Source organism: Urocampus carinirostris, chromosome 14, assembly GCF_059441175.1.
Source record: "Urocampus carinirostris isolate Australia breed hairy pipefish chromosome 14, RoL_Ucar_1.0, whole genome shotgun sequence".
Classification (NCBI taxonomy): Eukaryota; Metazoa; Chordata; class Actinopteri; order Syngnathiformes; family Syngnathidae; genus Urocampus; species Urocampus carinirostris.
The window spans coordinates 28,723,282-28,742,548 of record NC_142362.1 but is presented as its reverse complement, the minus strand read 5'-3'; the positions used below and the strand labels follow the sequence as shown (position 1 = coordinate 28,742,548).

The 19,267-nt window shown below is 39.6% G+C and overlaps 1 protein-coding gene across 1 annotated transcript; it reads right to left on the bottom strand.

The window, feature by feature from the left end:
* Window positions 1–890: 890 nt before the first annotated feature.
* pdzk1 (PDZ domain containing 1) lies at window positions 891–19,136 on the bottom strand. Its single transcript, XM_088352809.1, has 9 exons — window positions 19,075–19,136; window positions 18,801–18,998; window positions 13,644–13,856; window positions 10,214–10,427; window positions 8,684–9,016; window positions 7,081–7,277; window positions 5,690–5,926; window positions 2,851–3,123; window positions 891–1,045 (listed from the first exon to the last, which is right to left on the bottom strand). The coding sequence occupies exons 2-9, from the start codon at window positions 18,801–18,803 to the stop codon at window positions 992–994; spliced, it is 1,524 nt and encodes a 507-aa protein (XP_088208935.1). The 5' UTR covers window positions 18,804–18,998; window positions 19,075–19,136; the 3' UTR covers window positions 891–991.
* Between the last annotated feature and the right edge of the window lie 131 nt (window positions 19,137–19,267).

Here is a 19,267-nt window from a genome sequence, read left to right as displayed (position 1 = left end):
AGGGGTTCAGTGTCTTACCCAAGGACACTTCGACATGTAACACGGACAAGCCGGGATTCGAACTGGGATCCCAAGACGAGCGGTCTACCTCCTGAGCTACTGCCGCCCCTGTTCCCTTGAAAATTGTTAATTTTGTTTCATGATAAAACAGTCAATCACGACAAAGTTGAGACTTTCCTACCAATTTTGTTTGTAATGCAATGGTCAATATTTTGGATTAAAAAAAAAAGTAAGATAAGGTATTATAAAACAGTCTTGGCGCTCTCTGCAGAACCAAAGCAGTGCTACAACTCTCAGCATCATGACGGTATTGTGTGCACTCTTATTCGTATTATTTAACGTACTTGGTGGCTTATAAATCATGTGATACAACGAATCGACACTTTTATTCATCCATTCTAATCGGTTTTATCGATTAGTTATTGCAGCCCCACTCGGAGCGCCCTCTGTGGAAATTTACCTTCCATAACAAAAAACACCATAAAATAATTGGTTCATTCCCTCTGATGATTGCTTCCAGGTGGTTGGTAATGCTTAGGGGGAGTGGATGGGGAGCAGCTTAGGCGCCCCTGACCCGACTTGGTAAAAATGATCTTGTGTCCCTCACCCTTATACGACACTACGCTTTGCAGATAGTTGGGAGTTTCTTTGCCTCATCGTGATCCCATTTTGCAAGAGCAAAAGTAAAATTAAGGGGAAGGAGTAATGGGTTTAAGCCCTAATGGTGCTTGTAAACTGAAGTCGCTATCATCGCTAGGACCCAATCAAAACAACTTCTGAGTCATTTGAACATCATCACTGAACACAAATTATGTAGTTTTCAATTTAATACAGGCTAAAAGGGTTTGCGAATCACAACTTTTATTGAAATTTGGTTATGGCTCGGCAAAAACGTTAATAACAATATTAATTTGCTAAAGGTTACTATGTATGAGAAATCGGTGTGCTCCATTGAAATGAGAAATAGGAACATCAATCACATTGTTGGTTTTCAAAGTCTGTCGTCCAAACTCTGGTGAGACGAAGACGAGGACACAGACGGGGTCTACAAGACGGGACATAAAGGACATATCAGTGCAAGGTGTCCAGTTGGACAGTTTCACCATATATTCATAAAAACCAAGGCTGAGTAAAATGAAGATATTGAAAGTTGTTTTGTGTGTTACCTTCTACTAACACTAAACAACGAAATACTATACACAGTATTTAAATGAGTTTAATCCTAGGTAAAATACAGTTTAAAGTGCGTCTTATAATCAATCAGGTGCGCCTTATATACCAGAATATATGGTAGTTCACATTGGAAATGCATAGTTACAATTAAGATACTGCATATGTTAACTGTTCTGCCTTTGAGGAACATATAGAGTGGTCTTCGAGTGCCTTCTTGTGCTTAGCATGTTAATTGTTGCAACGAGGAAACAAAAGAGAAGCAACTCAGACACCAACTTTCGAACACTCATTGCAAATCCTCTTTTGGTGTTGATATAGAATATGTTAACGTTTTGTATAAAATGACTTTTACTCTTGTTTGAATTGTTAAATGATGCTGCATACGTTAACCGTTCTGCCTTTGAGCAACATGTGGATTGGTCACCCAGTGCCCATTTGTGGTTAACATGTTCATTGTTGCTTAAACAAGTTTTAGTGGTGAAACTAAACGTTTATTTTCATTCGATGAAATACATTTTAATTTACATCTCTTCATTTACTGTATTATAGTTATTTTAATTCCATGCGCCTTATAGTCCAGCGCGCCCTATATAGACAGTGCCCTACTTACGAACAAAATAGGTTCCGTACGACCGTTTGTAAGTTGAATTTGTTCGTAAGTTGCTTCAGTGCTATATTTTGTATGTTTAAGGTTTATGTAAGTATGTTTAAGGCTTGTATAAGTAACCTGTATTGTTTTGTACTAAAAAATAAACATTTCATAAAATAATATGCTCTATAAAAGATAAAGTTGAGTTTAACTTACTTTTGGAAGAAGCACTTCAAGAGGTCCTCCTCCGTAATTAAGTGGCCCAAAAAAAGCGTTCTGACCATTTTCTCAACCGCATCAATCTTTCTTATTCCACTTTCATTTAACAAGAAACAGCTCGTCTCTTGAATGGATGCACGAGATATTAAACAAAAATGTCAAAGTTCTAATCGCGCTGGAGATACAGTATAGAATGTTTACGCACGAAGAAGAGGAAGTGGATATCTTTTTCGGGGTGTATGCTAGATGACCTCTCACAACGCCACACGCCGGTAGTGGCGGAACGAAGCACTACAATAATGTCCTTTACTCGGAGAAAGGTGCACACGGATATTTTTCGACATCACGATAAAAATGTTCGTATCTACCGTTTTTCGGAACTGGAATGTTCGTAAGTAGGGCAGCGTCTGTACATGAAAAAATATATCACGAAAGACTGTTTTTGGTTGGTGCGCCTTATAATCAGGTGCGCCTTATGGTGTTTAAAACATGTGATAAGTTTGTTTGTATTCGGACTCAATGTTGTTTGTTTTGTCCAGAGCATCATTGTCAGCCAATCCCGTTGCTGTTCTTTGATTTCTACACCCAGAAGGGTTGATCTGATTTTTTGTAGCCTTGAAGATTTAGGAAGGGATGGAATTTTATTATCTAAGGGGCCTTCTCCTGGACTTCCTTGCAAGTTCCTAATCTATTGATGTCTTCTCACCTTATTTTGAGTGTTTTCTAAATATGAATCTTAACAATATGGTAGTTTTATGTTATACTCTGACAAACAGTGCTTTTCCTTCAAAACTTAGGCTATTTCTGGGCAACACCAAACTTCTGAACAGGAGTATATGAGAATATCAAAGAGATCCATTTTTATTTACCCTCTCTCTCACGAGCGAGGTCTCCTGATTTCGGCTGTGGACTTGAGCTTGCGACGTCTCGCCGAGGAGCTGACGCGTGACGGGCGTACCCCGGGCCGTGAGCTGCTCGTAAACCTTCTTAGTGGCCACCAGCATCTCCAACCGGTTGCCGGTACCACGGATCATCTCCACCACCTCCTCGTGCGTACACAACTCCACGTTCTTGCCGTTTACCTCTACGACCACGTCGTCATCCTGCAGGCCGGCCAGGTCGGCGGCGCCTCCTTTCACCACCTGGAGAACACAGGGTTGGGACCAATGCGTTATCAAGGAACCAAGTACTCTTGCTTGGTAACGAGTAGTAATGCGTTATGTAGGACATTTTGTAACCCTGGTGTCGATATTACTTGGTGCGTTACCACTTGACACCTTGTTAGGAATTAATATATTAAAACGTACGTACCGTTTACCAAATTGTTCGAATTAGTTATCTGACTCCATTAACCAAACACAACCTTCATTCACCTAACAATGCACGCTCGTTACTTGATGGGAAAAGCTGGACAAGAATAGTCGACATTTTCGCACGGGGGCAGATTTAATTTCTTAAATAATTTAGCTAAGTGAACTCCATCAAATATATGGTCGAATTAGTGTCGCTCAAGTCTCCGTCAAGCTTCCTCTCTCGATCTTCTCGCTTCCTTCTCCCGGCCCACGGTTTTTTCCCGCAAGTTGGTGTGCCGGCTCGTTCCATGGGCGTGCCAGGAAAGCCCCCTCGCCTCGATGTCTGAAATGGTCAAAATATCCCCGAGCGTTTCTACGTCACCAGGGCCGTCTGTGTCGAGAAGTGCTTATTATCTTTTCAGCCCTTTGTCCTAGTTCCCCGCTGTTCCTGTAAACGTCATTCTTTACTTGTTTGCATTGACCTCGCCCCACAGCTCAGCCAGTGGACATAATTTTTATATAAATGTAATTTGTATTTGATCGTACAAAATCCTTTATAGTCAAAATGTATAAAATCCTTCAACATCTACTTTACAAATGCAAACCATTCATTAGTTTTCTCAGATTGTTGCGTACTGTGGCTTTGGCTTTACCTACATTGTCACATACAACCCTCAATCAAGTAAGGCAATCACTGAAAGGGTGTTTTTATATTGACCTAAAAAAAAATACATCTGAATACAGTTACAGTAGTGATGTCTCAAGCATGAGAGCCCTGAATTTCTCCTTATGTAGATGTTCTCTCTACTACATATACTCGCATGCAAGCTGATCTTCCAACTATAAAATACGGACATCAGGGAGTCAGCTTATAAACACATATTTGGTTGTGTCACTGGTAATGAATGGAATGAAACGTGTGGGGAGGGAGGTAGGAATACATGAACCACAAATGGGAAATCAATTGGGAAAATCTGAGTACAGAATTAACAGTTGAAGTGTGCCGAATTTGGGTATTTTCTGTAAAATTATTTTTGCACTACAGTGACACATCACTACTTTGCACTTTGGTTATTGCTGGTTCAAGGATTCAAAGTCTTTAATTGTGGGGTTCTGCTCCCATAAACTGCAATAACTGAGGGATTACTGTGCACTATGCCTGGAGAAAAACAGAAAAAGTATTGGGCAGTACCCAGAAATGGAGAAGACCTTTCAGTGGTATAAAGCCTGGAGACAAAATGGATATGGATTGTCTTGGCTAAAGGTGTGTTTCCAATCTATCAAGATTTCACATGCTGAGATATATAAAGGCTTCACAAGTTGGTGTACACATTTTCTTCTTTGTCTTTTATTATGTGGCTAGTTTGAAGCAGTCTATAAGCGCGCATGTATGTAATTTGAAACTAGATCAGGGGTCTCAAAATTGCGGTCCGGGGGCCAATAGTGGCCTGCAGAGTGATAGTTTTAAGCCCCAGCCTTAATATGAAAGTCTAAAGGGACAGTGTGTATCATTATGCGCCTCCTGGTGGGAAAAGTATAATTCATTAAAAAAACAAATGAACAAAAATACATTAACTGAGAAATAAACGTCCATGTTTTAAAATACTCATCGGTAGAGAAATTTGCATTTATTCTACATAACATAAGCCTTACTTAGATGGAGTTCACCTTGTTGTCAGCCATCTTGCTGCTACATGTACCCACCCACCCCCAACAAAACACCTGTATTTCTCTTTTTTCCCTTGTTTTTGCCTAATTTAAGTCAAGCATGGTGTTGGGGATGCCATGGTTTGAGGCTGCATGAGCGAATGGAATTGGGAAGTTGCATTTCGTTAAGAGAAACACAAACCCAAGTATGTACTGTAAACTACTGGAGCAGGGGATGATCTCCCTCCAGAAACGGGGTTGCAAGGCAATGTTCCAGCCTGACAATGACCGCAAATACACCTCTAGAATGACCAAGGCCTTTCCAAAGGGGCTATGGGTAAAGGGGACGGACTGGCCAAGCATATCTCCAGATCTAAATCAAATAGAACATCTTTGGGGTATTCTCAAACAGAAGTTGGAGAATCACAAGATCCTGAATATCCCCCAGCTCAGTCATGTTGTCATGGAGGAGTGAAGGAGCATTGCAGTAGCAATTTGTGAGGCTCTGGTGAAATCTATGGCCAGGAGGATTAACGATGTTTGCAAAATCATGGTGGCCACACGATATATTGACCTTCAGGAACTTTTACTTTAGGATGCACTCACTTTTGTTACCAAGGGTTTGAGTTTGAGACCCCTGAAAACGAAGTATCTAGGAACTGTAACTAATTTCTTATTTATTTTTTCAGTAAGACGCCCAACCAACACTGCTGAGAGGCACGCCCAACCCCAAATGATGCGATTTTACGTATTCTTTCATTCGACGTACCTCTTTAATGTACTGCCCAAATACGCCCTGGATGCCGTTGAGATGGAAACCGAAACCCGCCGCCGTCTTCTCCATTTTACAGAGCTTGGGTTTGAGCTCTAATTCTTCATTTTTCTTCTTGTTCCGAGTCGGTGTTGGCGCTTTAAACAAGGCGGGAAAGGTTGTAGCTTCAGAGTAACTCGGTGGGGAAAAAGAGTCCTTTTTCTCATCCCAAAATAGCATTGGAGAAACTTTAGCCTGGGTGGACACAAACACACCATCACTCATTTAATTTTCCCTTAACCACACAGCACTATTTCCTGTGTATTGGGCAAGTACGGCCTGGTGGCACCCATGCCTCTCGACGGCAACAAATAAACTATTAACTGTGCGTCTCACATATCACTGAAAAAAAATACAAATCTTGTTCTGTTGAAAGACTATTCTGCTAATTTTAAAGAGAGAGTGCATATCATTTTTCTACAAGATTTCCCTGTATGGCAGGCATGTCAAGCATATGGCCTCCAGGCTAGATTAGACCTATTGGATGATCTAATCTGGTCAGCCATGAATTTCTGAGTATATCGAAAAGGATGATTTTTCTCTCTCCCTCTTTCTCTCTTGTTTTCTCTCTCCATCTCTCTCTCGGTCTCTCCCTTTTTGTTTTTTCCCTATCGTTCTTTTTTCTCTCCTTGTTTTCCTTTTTCATTCTGTCTTTTTCTATCCATATTTCTTTCTTTCTTTCTCTCCCTGTTCCTCTCTCTTTCTCTCTCTTTCTCTCTCTTTCCCTCGTTCTCTCTCTTACTCTCTGTCACCTTGTCTTCTTCTCTACCCATATTTCTTTTTCTTTTTTCTTCTTTATCTCTCCCTCTCCTCATCTCTCTCTTTCATTTTTTCTCCCTCTTTCTCTCTCCCGCTCTCTTGTTCTCTCTGTCTCTCTCTCTCTCTCTCTCTCTCCATCTTTCCTCTTTCTCCTTCTCTCTTTTGCTCTTTGTCTCTCTCTCTCTCTCATTTTCTCCCTCTCTCTTCCTTTTTTTTGTTTCTAATCTACTCGTCCGGCCCCTGCCGGTGTGCACCTTGTACCATGTGACCCCATCTGGCTAAAAAGAGTTTGACACCCCTGTTTCACATAATCACATTACGTTGCGAATGTTTATTTCCTGGTATTAACTCGTTCATCCCTGATGCGAGCTCTTTCACACTTACTGCCCTCTACCAGCCGGAGAGAGCATTTAATTTGCTTTTATTTAAAAAACTAATGACTTTTGATAGGAATCACTTGAGACTGGATTCTGTGTTTGACATAGTCAAGAATTGATGGTGGGCCTTATTCAATCATCTGACAGGCGTTAGCCGTATATTTGACAAGACTGCTTTAGTTTATACGAATGCGCCTGATGTTATGATCTAACCTGGTTATACATGAGGTCTGTGTCCTTGTCGACCACTAGTAGGCAGCACTTGTCTCCGCTCCGCCTGATAGCGTCCACAACTTGCTCGTGAGTGCTGGCGTCCATTAGTCTCCCATCCACTGCCACCAGCCTGTCCTTGTCCTTGAGACCGCCTCTCTCCGCAGGACTGTCCTTATCAATGTCCGTGATCACGTGTCCTGCACACACAGACGGGCTTACGGTTATGGAGGACCGGTTTTGCCATTTTGAAATTAATCAATGAAGAAATCTCAAACAAATGCAATCTATTCTTTTATTTATGCATTTAGCCATTTATTTGACAGTTCATTTATTTCAGTATTTATTTTGTCGTGTTATGTATGCTGCTGTCTGTTTTGTCATGCAGTTTTTTCCATTTATCTATTTTAGTATTTATTTTGTCACGTAGTTTTTTTTTGTATTTTGTCATCTATTTATTTCACCATATATTTTCTATGTATTGCATCCTGTATTTTGGTCTTCTGTCATGTATTTTATCATGCATTTTGACATTTATTTCTCTATTTATTTTGTCATGTATTTTATCAGGTGTTGGTTTGTGGATTTCGTGATGCATTTTGTCATTTATTTATTTGGGTATTTGTTTTCTCATGTATTTCAACCTTGTACTGAGTTGTGCCTTCCGCGTGCATTTTGTCATTTATTTATTCCAGGATTTATTTTGTGACATATTTTTGGGAGTATTTTGTCGTGCATTTTGACCAGTATTTAATCATTGATTTCTCTCAGTGTTTTTTATGTCATTTATTTATTTTGCGGTTTATTTTCTCAAGTATTTTGTTGAGTATTTTGTCATGAAGTTTCATGTATTATTCTGGTATTTATTTACTCATGTCATGTCAAGTCATGTTTATTTGTGTAGCCCTTAATCACAAAGAGTATCAAAGGGCTGCACAGACCACAGATTATCGCAAACCACAGACTATTATGACACCATCCCCTACATGAGGGCAAATAATACACAGATATTGTCAACATAAAATATAGGTTATTCATATGCTATAGAATAGAAGTGTGTTTTAAGTTTAGATTTAAACATTTCCACTGAGGTTGCAGATCGAATCTCAGGGGGAAGAGCATTTCACAGCACCGACCAGCATAGGGGGAAATTAAATCTGAAACTCATGCATTTTTTCTTGTATTGTTGTGAATTTTGTCATAGGTGTCATTTATTCCGGTAATATTTGTAGTGTTCATTTCATTGTGAACTTTGGCACGACAAAATGTTATTCAAATGACGGGGCGAGTCAAACTTGCTGTACTTTTCCCCTAGTGGTGGTAAAGGCATTGCAGTTGATTATGCACATGACCAAAATACAGATCCAAAAATATGGCAAAGTAAATACCGAAAAAAAATAATTTACAAAATGCATGAAAGAATGAATACATTGCATTTATGCCCCAACTTTAGGTACAGTATTATGTAATTTACTTATGTGGTCTTTTAGTAACACGGCAAATATTTCTAGGTATTTATGTAATTTATACATTTATTTCTACGTATGGCAGGGTGTTCCTCCATATTGCTCGTTCCCATGGTGACTGGAGTACGCAATACACTTGCCTGCCATGTTGGCTTCCTCCTTGAGAAGGAAGCCGTAACCGCCGGGCTCTTTGCTCAAGTGGACAACGCGAGGTTTCTGAGGGAGGAACTTGGTGGTGGCCAAGTGAGCCGTGATCTTGGTGTCCAAGCCGCGGTAGTATCGGTCGGTCTCCTCGTCCACCAGTAAAAACATGAGGCTCCCGCCTGCCGCTTTGACTTTGTCCACAATTTGCTCGTGTGTGTAGTTCTCGATACTCTCGCCGTTCACCTCCACCAAACGGTCGTCTGTTTTGACGCCGGCATGCTCCGCCACACCGCCCGGGACCACCTCAGACACGTACACGCCCTTTTCGCCTGAATATGAAGGGTTTCCAACAGAAAACTTGATAAGCGTGGGTGTCCGGGATCTAGCCTGAACAAAATTATGACATTTTGGATTGAATGCAGACAGTTGAGGCGAGATCGGGCCTAAAAATTCCAGCCTGACCTGACCTTCCCCAAAAAGCCCGGTCCGGCCCGGCCCGACAAATTAACTTGATTTGAGCGCCCGGGCTCGAAGAGAACCTGAATTTGCATAGTTTATTTGTGAGCAATCGGGAATGGTTATTTCGCACAAATGTGGAATTGTCTACTTTTAGTTTGGAAAAGATTAACCTCGAGGAACAAAAAAATTGAAGGAGAAACAAAATAAGTAACAAAGCAGCTGTTCCGTCATCCTCTTGCTCTATTTTTTTGCTGAAAAAAATACAGTGTTAACAAAACTAAAAGTGCTGAGTCGGCTTCTTTGTTGCATTTTTCACATCCAAGGTAACTTACCTGACTGCTTGTGAAGGATGGTGATCATATTTATCTTGGACAGACACAAACACACAGCCAAATACATTTATATATCTATAAATAGATGTAAAAAAAATAAAATTAAAAAAAGATAAATACATATATATATATATATATATATATATATATATATATATATATATATATATATATATATATATATATATATATATATATATATATATATATATTATACACAAGCACACACACATACTTCCAACCAACATACACACACACATACAGCCCAAACGAAAACATGATCACCACCCTCGCTTTTCTCACTGGTGATAAAAACCTTAGACAAGCAAGGGGAGCGAGTTGACTCACCAGGCCTATAAAGCAAGGGGGGGTACCCCGATGTGATATCAAAAATTACGTGTGAAACCATAGGTCATGCATACATACTACATCGATTCTGCTCCCTTTTATATCTTATACAAGTAAAACATATATGAAATGATTATATCTATTCAGTGTTAAGGTTATTTCTCATTTAAAATTTAGGATTAACAACACTTTTGCATTTGCTGAGTGAGGCATGCAGTTCTCTTGCCTGGTGACAGAGGGCAATAGTGAGACCAAGGAATCTGATTCGGGGCACACATTAGCCCAGACATGTTCCTCACTGCATGCCACAGGATTAATCACAGTTTTATCAAAGTTTCTGGAGAAGTATGTTTGTCATTTAGTAGCTGTCGGATTTTATGAATTCACCTTTGACAGATCGAAGGGAGAAGCCGTAGCCTGAGCCGGACTTAAGTAGGTAGCAGAGTTTGGGTTTCAGAATGTGCTGGGCGGTCTTTTTGAGCTCCGGCGTTCGCTGAGGCTCGCCCAGGTTCACGCCCTGCATCTTTGCCTGCTTGTACGAAGCTTCGTCCAGGGTGTGGAACGTGACTGTGGCCCCGCTGCTTTTCACCAACTCCACCACCTGCCTCAAATTGCAAAAGCATACATGAGCATAGATTTTCCAACCTCTTTGATCTGTTGCTCTTCGGTAGGCACTTCAGGTCCCTTAGATCAAGGACTAACAGGCTTAGAGACAGCTTCTTCCGTAGGGCCATCAACACCCTAAACAAGCGCATTAGACTACCGTAAATTACAGAATACAAGCCGCTACTTTTTCCTTACACTTTAAACAATGCAACTTTAAATACGGTGAGGCTTGTTTGGGGTGTCGGCATCCATGTTTTTGCTGACATTATTCATATGATAGTTTGGATCATGTGGCCATTTAAGATGATAATTACAAGGATGAGAACATACAGTATTTATTACTGCAGCAAAGGAAAATGCGAATTAGGGCTTTGTTGCATAATATGTGAGAGCTATATTTCTGGATTACAACCATACTGTGGAGCATAGTGCCAGATTACAACACAAGTCAAGTCAAGTCAAGTCATTTTTATTTGTATAGCCCTAAATCACGAAGAGTCTCAAAGGGCTTCACAGATTGTTACACTATATTACACAAACTATTTTCAACCGACAAGACAGACCTGTCTTTTTGTATTGTCGCCATAGGTGTTTGCTGCGTTAATAGACCAAAATGCATTCACTTGTGATCTTCTGTGGAGGATTAAACAAAACTTCAGTGACCTGACATTGACGCCAATGAGATGATAAGAGAAGTGTTTTTGATGGATAACTCCCCTTGCTGTTTAATTCGTATAAATTGAGGATTTGTTTTTTGGGTGAAAACTTGAAATATCTTGAGTACATTGTCAAATTCAATAAAGTTCTGTAAAACCTCCTGTTTTGCTCCTGTTATGTGTTATATTAAGGATGTTGGCACAAACATATACTCATTTCTAATCTAAAAGGTCATCCAGTGTGCCCAGACGGCACAGCGGTGGTTTTGTATTTAGAGCGCATGAGTTGTGGATTAGAGCATCTCGCTGTTTTCCTTTGTAAAGAATAAAGAATAAGCCTCACCAGATTTACAGCCGCAGTGTTTAAAATGTAGGAAAAAAATGAGTGGCTTGTAGTCCAGAATTTAAGGTTTTGACAAATGGGTCTGCTGCTAAATGTAATAAAACTCCTTTAATTGCGACAAATTATTTTTCATTGCACTATTGTTACAATAGGAAATTGCACTTACAACTTAGGCCAGTCTCCAAACATTTTTATTGCCCATCCCATCTTTCTCTTTTCAGTCTTTATTATGTGTGCAACACGCAAACCACCTGCACCTAAACACCACCAAGACCAGAGAGATGGTGGTGGACTTCAGGAGAACCAGAACTCACCCGGTTCCTGTAACCATCAAGGGAGAATGTGTAGAATTTGTCCAGACCTACAAATACCTGGGTGTGCAGCTGGACAACAAACTGGACTGGACTGCCAACACAGAAGCTCTATGTAGGAAAGGGCAAAGCCGACTTTACTTCCTCAGAAGGCTGGCCTCCTTCAACATCTGCAAAAAGCTCCTGAAAATATTCTATGAGACAGTAGTGGCAAGCGCCCTCTTCTATGCGGCAGCATGTTGGGGAGGCAGCGTCAAGAAGAAGGATGCCTCTCGTCTCAATAAACTGGCTAGGAAAGCGAGCTCTGTTGTGGGCAAAGAGCTGGACAGCCTAACAACAGCAGCTGAGAGACAGGCACTGAAAAAGCTGAGGTCAATCATGGACAATCCATCGCATCCGCTTCACAGCATTATCTCCGGACAGAAGAGCAGTTTCAGTGACAGACTGCTGTCACTGTCTTGTACTACGGACAGACTGAAGAGATCTTTTCTTCCTCATGCCATGAGGCTCTTTAACTCCACCCGGCAGAGTAAAGGCCCACATTAAACCACACCACCTACATTGGATCTTACTGCATTATGTGTTCTGTGTAGCACTATTTAGTTAATCTATATAACATGCTAAAGTGGGCATTTGCACGTCACACTGGGTATTTGAATATTGTTTTCTTTTGGCTTTATTATTGTATTGTTCTCAGCTCAGGGATGCTGCTGGAAATGTGAATTTCCCTTAGGGGATGAATAAAGTATCTATCTATCTATCTATCTATCTATCTTTAGCCTGGAGTGCCATGTCTAATTACTTTGCAAACCATGTTCACTATGATGTTCAAGGGGGTTTTTTAAGGGTTATTGTTCTATCTTCGCTATTCATTATCCATTATCCGTTATCGGTCAGTTCATAATACGCTACAAAGCCTAGGAGCCGGGACACTTACTCTTAGCCAAAAGGCCAAGCTAAGGTCCTAGCCCTAAAGCCTTGCTGCGATCATTGCGAATGCACCGTTCCCGGAGGTACTGCTATACCGGGCCGATGCGTGGAGCGGACAGAGCAAGCTCCTATTCTATGATGTTCAAGGTTTTGAACAAAGACAGTTCTATTCTATTGTATTCTACAGGGTTACTATTATTTATTCCAATTTTATAGACTGAAGGCAACGAACCAAGTGATGGCATCCAGACAGGGCTTTGAGGAAAATAAATAAATGCGACTGGAAGTATGAAAACATAGTCTACGTACAAAGACAGTAGTCTGGTTTAGAATGCTTAGAATAGAAAATGGAGATTCTGAAACATGTGATCATCTGCATCGACCAGCCAGGTTAGATGGGAGGCTGCGCCGTTGTGGCATGGACTTCTGGAACAGTTTCATATATTACCTATGTTTTTTGTTGATCCTGACTATATTTTGTGTATTGTAACCTAATGCAACATCTATGGCACTCTCACCATAATAAACCATATCACCCACAGATTCCGCCACTTTTCCGCAAGTGACACTTGCAGAGCAACAGAGGAGCAGGGAGGGGGCAAGAGCAGGTGCTAGGAATCAAATGGACTTAACCATTTCAAGGCAGTGGAGTATTTCTGACGCTGCGTTGTTCACATATTTAAAAAAATGATTGAAGATTTGTCATATTTTAGCCTATCCGGTCTTACTTTAAGGAAAAGTTTTAAAAATGCTATAATTTTAGGGGGTGCTTGAGTTGATCGGGGATACTTGAGCATGGTTGTTAATTTGTTACATTATATGTTACTGATATCTAAGAAATATTTTTACTTCACAGGTTTTGACTATCGCGGGACCTTTTTGGAAGGTAACCCCTGCAAAAAACCAAGGACACCCTGTATTCTCTTCTATTCTATTCTATTCTCTTCTATAACATACGCATGCTCACTTGCCTCCGAATGAGAAAGGCCTTCCACGAACTTGCCATTGACTCGGAGGACACGGTCCCCGTCTTTCATGCCAGACAGCTCGGCCGGGCCCCCCATTTCCAGGCAGCGGATCAGGTGGCCCTCCTCATCGCGCTCTATCCTTAAATAGAAGCCGAAGGTCTGACCGGGCCGCTTGGTCATAGAAATCACCTTTGGCTTGTACCCGTTGGCCACATCCTGTCAAAAATGAAAAAGTAATGAGCTTGAGAGGTAAATGTCTCAGCACACGTGCTATTAAGAGTTTTTATTGACGGCAAGGTAAATACAAGGCCAGCCAAGTCCTTCAAGATAAAAAGTTAATTTTCCGTGAAAGCGTCAGGATGGCAGTTAATGGTTAGTTACTTTCTTGGGTGATGACTCAGGCTGAAAAGGCATGTTGTACTTTGAACTATAATGCCAGCGTCATCCTCTAAATTGCGTTGTTATCGAGCGGACTTGCACGTGCCTGATGAGCAAAAGGTCAGTCCCTATCAGAAGGTAATTAAAAGCAGGACAGGAAACACAAAGGGAAACTGCTTTTATATCTGATTTCCATTTTACAGTGGAAAATGGTGAAATCAACAGTGTGTACAAAGGAGTTGGGCAGACTTTTTGAGTTGCGGGTCGTATTGGAATAAAACAGGGAGGCTCTTGGGCCAAATCTTGACTTTCTGTTTTGAAATTCCTTCCTACCCCTAGAGCCGTCTTACCAATGCCGAGTGCGGATGCATACGCACAACGCTGACATTAATTTGTGAAGATTTGTTCTGTAGCTTTCTAGCATTGTGTTTGTTGACTGTAGTAATCACGCAGTGTATGTATGCATGCCAACCCTCATTTTATGGGTTGGTGGGTGGAAGGATCCCTTAACCTCGAGGGTCGTAGTGGCCCAATTTCCTGTGGTGTGTCTTGGGCAAGTAAAATCTGGTGGCCCTTTTTCCTCTCCAGGCCATGAAAAAGTTTCAGTGTTGCTGGTTTTACTTAATTATAAAGAAAACAAAATTGCTGTTGTCAGGTCTGTCTACGGTTGGATGTCTTGAGAGAGTAAGAAGGAATGAGTAGGTAGGAAGGAATTTCAGAACACCGAATCAGTAACAGAATGTTTTACCTTTTGTCTTATGCTTTATCATTCAGGCTCCTATAGGAACTTACCCTAAATACTATAATCACAAATGACAATGGAGGTTTTTTCTAAACTCAGTTTTTCACAAACAATTGAGAAAACAGATTTTCAAGTTTGGCGTTGAATGTGTTAACTGGTCTATCTTAACAATTGAGTGGATGCAGTTTTACACCTGAACCAAATCACCGTGCTAAAAAAAAAACTGAACACTGCCCTCCAGCAGCTGGAGAAAGCGGTTAGTTCACATTTATTTTAACAATCATCACTTTTGATAGAAATGACCAAGACACCCGCTTCTTTTTTTGACATACTCAGAAATTTATGGCGGGCCAGATTAAACCAACCAACTGGCCAGATCTGTTCCGCAGACCATATATTTCACATGGCTGAAATAAAAGATTTGGAATAGGGGCAGAGCCAAGAAACCTATCTAAATGTCCCCAGTTTTTGCTTTTGTTTTAATGAGATTAGTCTCATAAAATTGATTAAAGCATAATTATATATCAGGTCCCTGTTTTAAGCACAAAATCTGATATTTAATTTGGTAGTATTTCTGTTTATTTACTTACTATTAAATAAATTGTCATTATACCTAGACCATTTTTGTCCGATTTATTAATCTGGCCTGGCTGCATATGGCCGAAGGGCCATCGTTATCCCACCCGTGGGTTAAAGGGACAGTATCTAATACTTAATATCTCCTGGTGGTAAATAAACATAATATATATCAAAAAACAATATTGATTAAAAAAATAAGCAAACATTCATGAACCATCATGAAAATGTGAATTAAAAAAACACTACAATATACAGCGGGATTCAGTGATCAAAAAATACACACTGTGGCTTTAAAAAAGTTTGGCTAAAGGGCCGGTAGGGTACAAATTATTTTTTTGTTTCTATCGATACAGTCTGGAATCTGAAACCTCATAATACATGAGGAAAAAAAATCATTTAAGTCCATATTTATTTAAGGACATTTTAAAAAATATATTTTCCATGTTTTCCTAATTAGGCAAATATTAAAAAGGACAAAAGATAGATAATTCCTATTAGAACAGCAGTGACAATATGGATTTATTAATAAACTAACATGCAGGCATGTTATATATATATATATATATATATATATATATATATATATATATATATATATATATATATATATATATATGTGTGTGTGAGTGTATATATTTTTGGTCAATAAAAAAAACCATCTAATCAAATTGGTTTTGAAACGCTCATAATTAAAGCAAAGTAATAAATGATAATCATTTTTAAAGCATACAACTCGATAACATGCATTGAAAAAAATCAAAACGCAATGTAGCTAGCTCAAAAGTTTATTCTTTGATTACATTTTATAAAGAAAATAATTACATGACAAAAATATCAAGTAAAGAATCATGTATTTCAATTTGGGGAGACTAGGGACAAGAGTGGTGCAGATTCAACACATTTTAATTGGTAGAAAGTTTTCTTTTTACAAGTGTATGCATATTTTCATTATATTCTAAACATTTTCACTCAGCGGGTGGGGGTAAAAAGCCCGATGGGTAATATGTGGCCCGCAGGCCGTAGAATAATGGTGTCAGACATTCTGCAACTATCTGGCCCCAATAGAAGATCACAAACTTTAGTTATTGTTACAATGTTGTGAGCACTGATGACCCTTTCATGGACTGTATGTAATTTCGCTACCTTGTTAATCTGAGTTTGACACAAAAAATGTTGCACTTGTTTGTCTTGAGATATTTCAGAATACTTAGCAGTAAAATACTAACAAGATAGAGAAGTTAAATTACTTGAATAAAGAAAGAAAAAAGAAAACAAAAGCAAATGTAAATAAGACAATTTTTCTAAAATTATTTTTTCTCCTAAAATGTTTTAATACAATGTGCAACTTTTTTTAAAGGGACACTGTGTGTGATTTAGCACCTCCTAGTGGTAAATACAAATGTAATTTATTATTAAAAACAATTTTCCCCCATTTCTATGTGCAAAGTGCTGCAGTGATTCGGATTTCTTTGTGACAGACAATTTTGTGTTTCTCTAAAAGCCATCATGTCAACAGAACGCTCTGGACTAACAAAAGGCAGAGGGAGATGCTTTCTATCGCCAACAAATGTAGACTTCTCCATTTGCCAAAGGAAATCAAAAGCGTTTTTACGCTATATTTTTGTTTTCACAAAGCCGTCCACTTGATGGCGACAAATTATCCTCTGAAGTAAAAGAGTGATAGCATTCTGAATCAATAGTGCAACATATGAGCAAGATTTGTTTTAAAATTATACTTTGACAGTGCAGAAGTTATTTATATAAACAAAGAAAAAAAAATCTATACAAAGTATAGCGATCCTTTAACCGCCAGAATCGTTATCGTTCTCCAGGGCGTTTTTTTTTTTCTTTAGATAGGGGTTTGCTCCTCCACATTGAACAGTACTGGTTTCCATGGTTACCAGTAGCAGGGAAAACCTCCTGATCCAACTCAGATCATCTAGTCGCCAATTTTTTTTTTCAGTGTAAAGTGTCATCCTGCCTTTCAGAGACGGAGCAGAGCTCGACTTTGACAATACTGATACTAGATCCTAAATCACTAGTGGAAAAACAATTTTTTTTCTGAAATTTTAAGTATAACATCGAACAATACATTGCATCACCTGTACCCTAAATGTTGTTGAAAACAAACTTTGTGGCTTTGACGTTATGTCCCTTGATTTTGTGATATATTATGGCTCAAAGTCTCTTGTTTGTTAGAAATACCTAATTAAATACATATATGAATATCTAAATCAAATACAGGTGATAATGTACGCACTGAGCGACTGTCCTGACTTTGTGGAATAACTTTTTAAATATTACAGTAGGATTTTCAAATAACTATCACAAAATGTGATACCTTGTATATCAAACTGTTCCAAACATAGAACACTTATACTTGGTTCAAGGTATTGGATGAGATATTCTTAGTTTGGTTAGTCTTGTTGTACTACCGAGCGGAAGATAAAAGAACCTAGCTGAGGACCCAGCCGGACCTTTCACTTCTCCTGTACACTTAAACGAGAAATAACAAAGTAAGTCATTTGTCCACTCTAATCGACATATTTGAGTTTGCAAGCATCATTTTTAAAAATGGTGTCACTGTAACCTTCATTTGAATAAATCAGTATGTCTTAGTTAGCAGTTGTCACTGCATGACTGTTCACAGTTCCCTGAACCACCAGGGTTGCCGGGGCACCAGATCCTTCTGTGTGTCTTCGGCTTATACAGCCGTGCGGCACCCATTCCTCTCCAAGCCTTTTTTTGGGTGGGGGTTTGCTCCCCACATATAGGACTGGTTTCCATGGTTACCAGTAGCAGGAGAAGTAACCTGATGTAACTCTTACAGCACTCATCATATGGTCACCATTGTTTTCGGTGTAAAGCCCTATTCCACTCTCCAGAGATGAGCCGGATCTTGGCATTGACAGGCAACGGCTTGAGTTTTTGTGCTTGAGTTTGTAGATAGGGTTTATTCTTTGGTTTCAATGTATGATAATTTAAAATAAATAAATAAACAAATGAAGGTATCTACTTTGCGGGTTTAGACTATATCTGGTCCATTTTGGAAACGTATGCCCTTTGAAAACCGAAGGATAACCGTACATGTTTGAAATAGCGGCGACAATATGAAAGAAATGTGATACCCCAGATTGTCTTTTCTTCCTCATGTTTTGACAAGTTATCAGATTGCAGAAGTTATTGATAGATACAAAAAACATATTTTTACCTAGTGGCACCGCCCTTTTGCCACATTTATTCATCCAATCTGCCCCGCAAATAAAAACGTTTGCTGATCCCTGCCCTAGATGAACAAAATGGAGCAAAGGCTCTCTGATCAGCAGGGATATTTATCCGAATTTACTTGAAATCAATATTTTTCACCAAGAGCCATTACTCAAAAATATGTCAAAAAGTCAAACCAAATGTATTTAGAAAGCCCTTGATCACAAAGAGTCTCAAATAAACAGCCGACTTACCATTTCTCGTATGTGATCAGTTCCCGTCCCAAAAGAAAGGGCCAACCTGTCACTGCTTCGGAGTTATTTGGAGAGTATGTCGCCTTTCTCCTCCAGACGTCCACCTGGGGAACTTTGATGGGCCGAAGGTGAACCTAACGGTTGAGCTATTTACCGGAGTGATGTAGGCGTGTCTGCAAGGACTTGGGTCACCTGTTCCTGGGAAGAAGGTTGCAACCATAAAGTTTGTTGTCCGACAGCGCTTGCGAAAATGCCACAATAGGCACAAACTTACACTCTTGGATCATTCCCTTATCTGCCTGGATAGCGTTCCTTGAATGACAGAAACTCTCTAACATTGTGATATTTTATACAGTAATCCCTCGCTGTATAGAGGTTTACTTTGCACTGTTTTGCTACTCTGTGGATTTTTACCGTGCATTGTGATAGACCAAAAAGTCATCCCTTTTTTTGTGTTTTCCTGAACC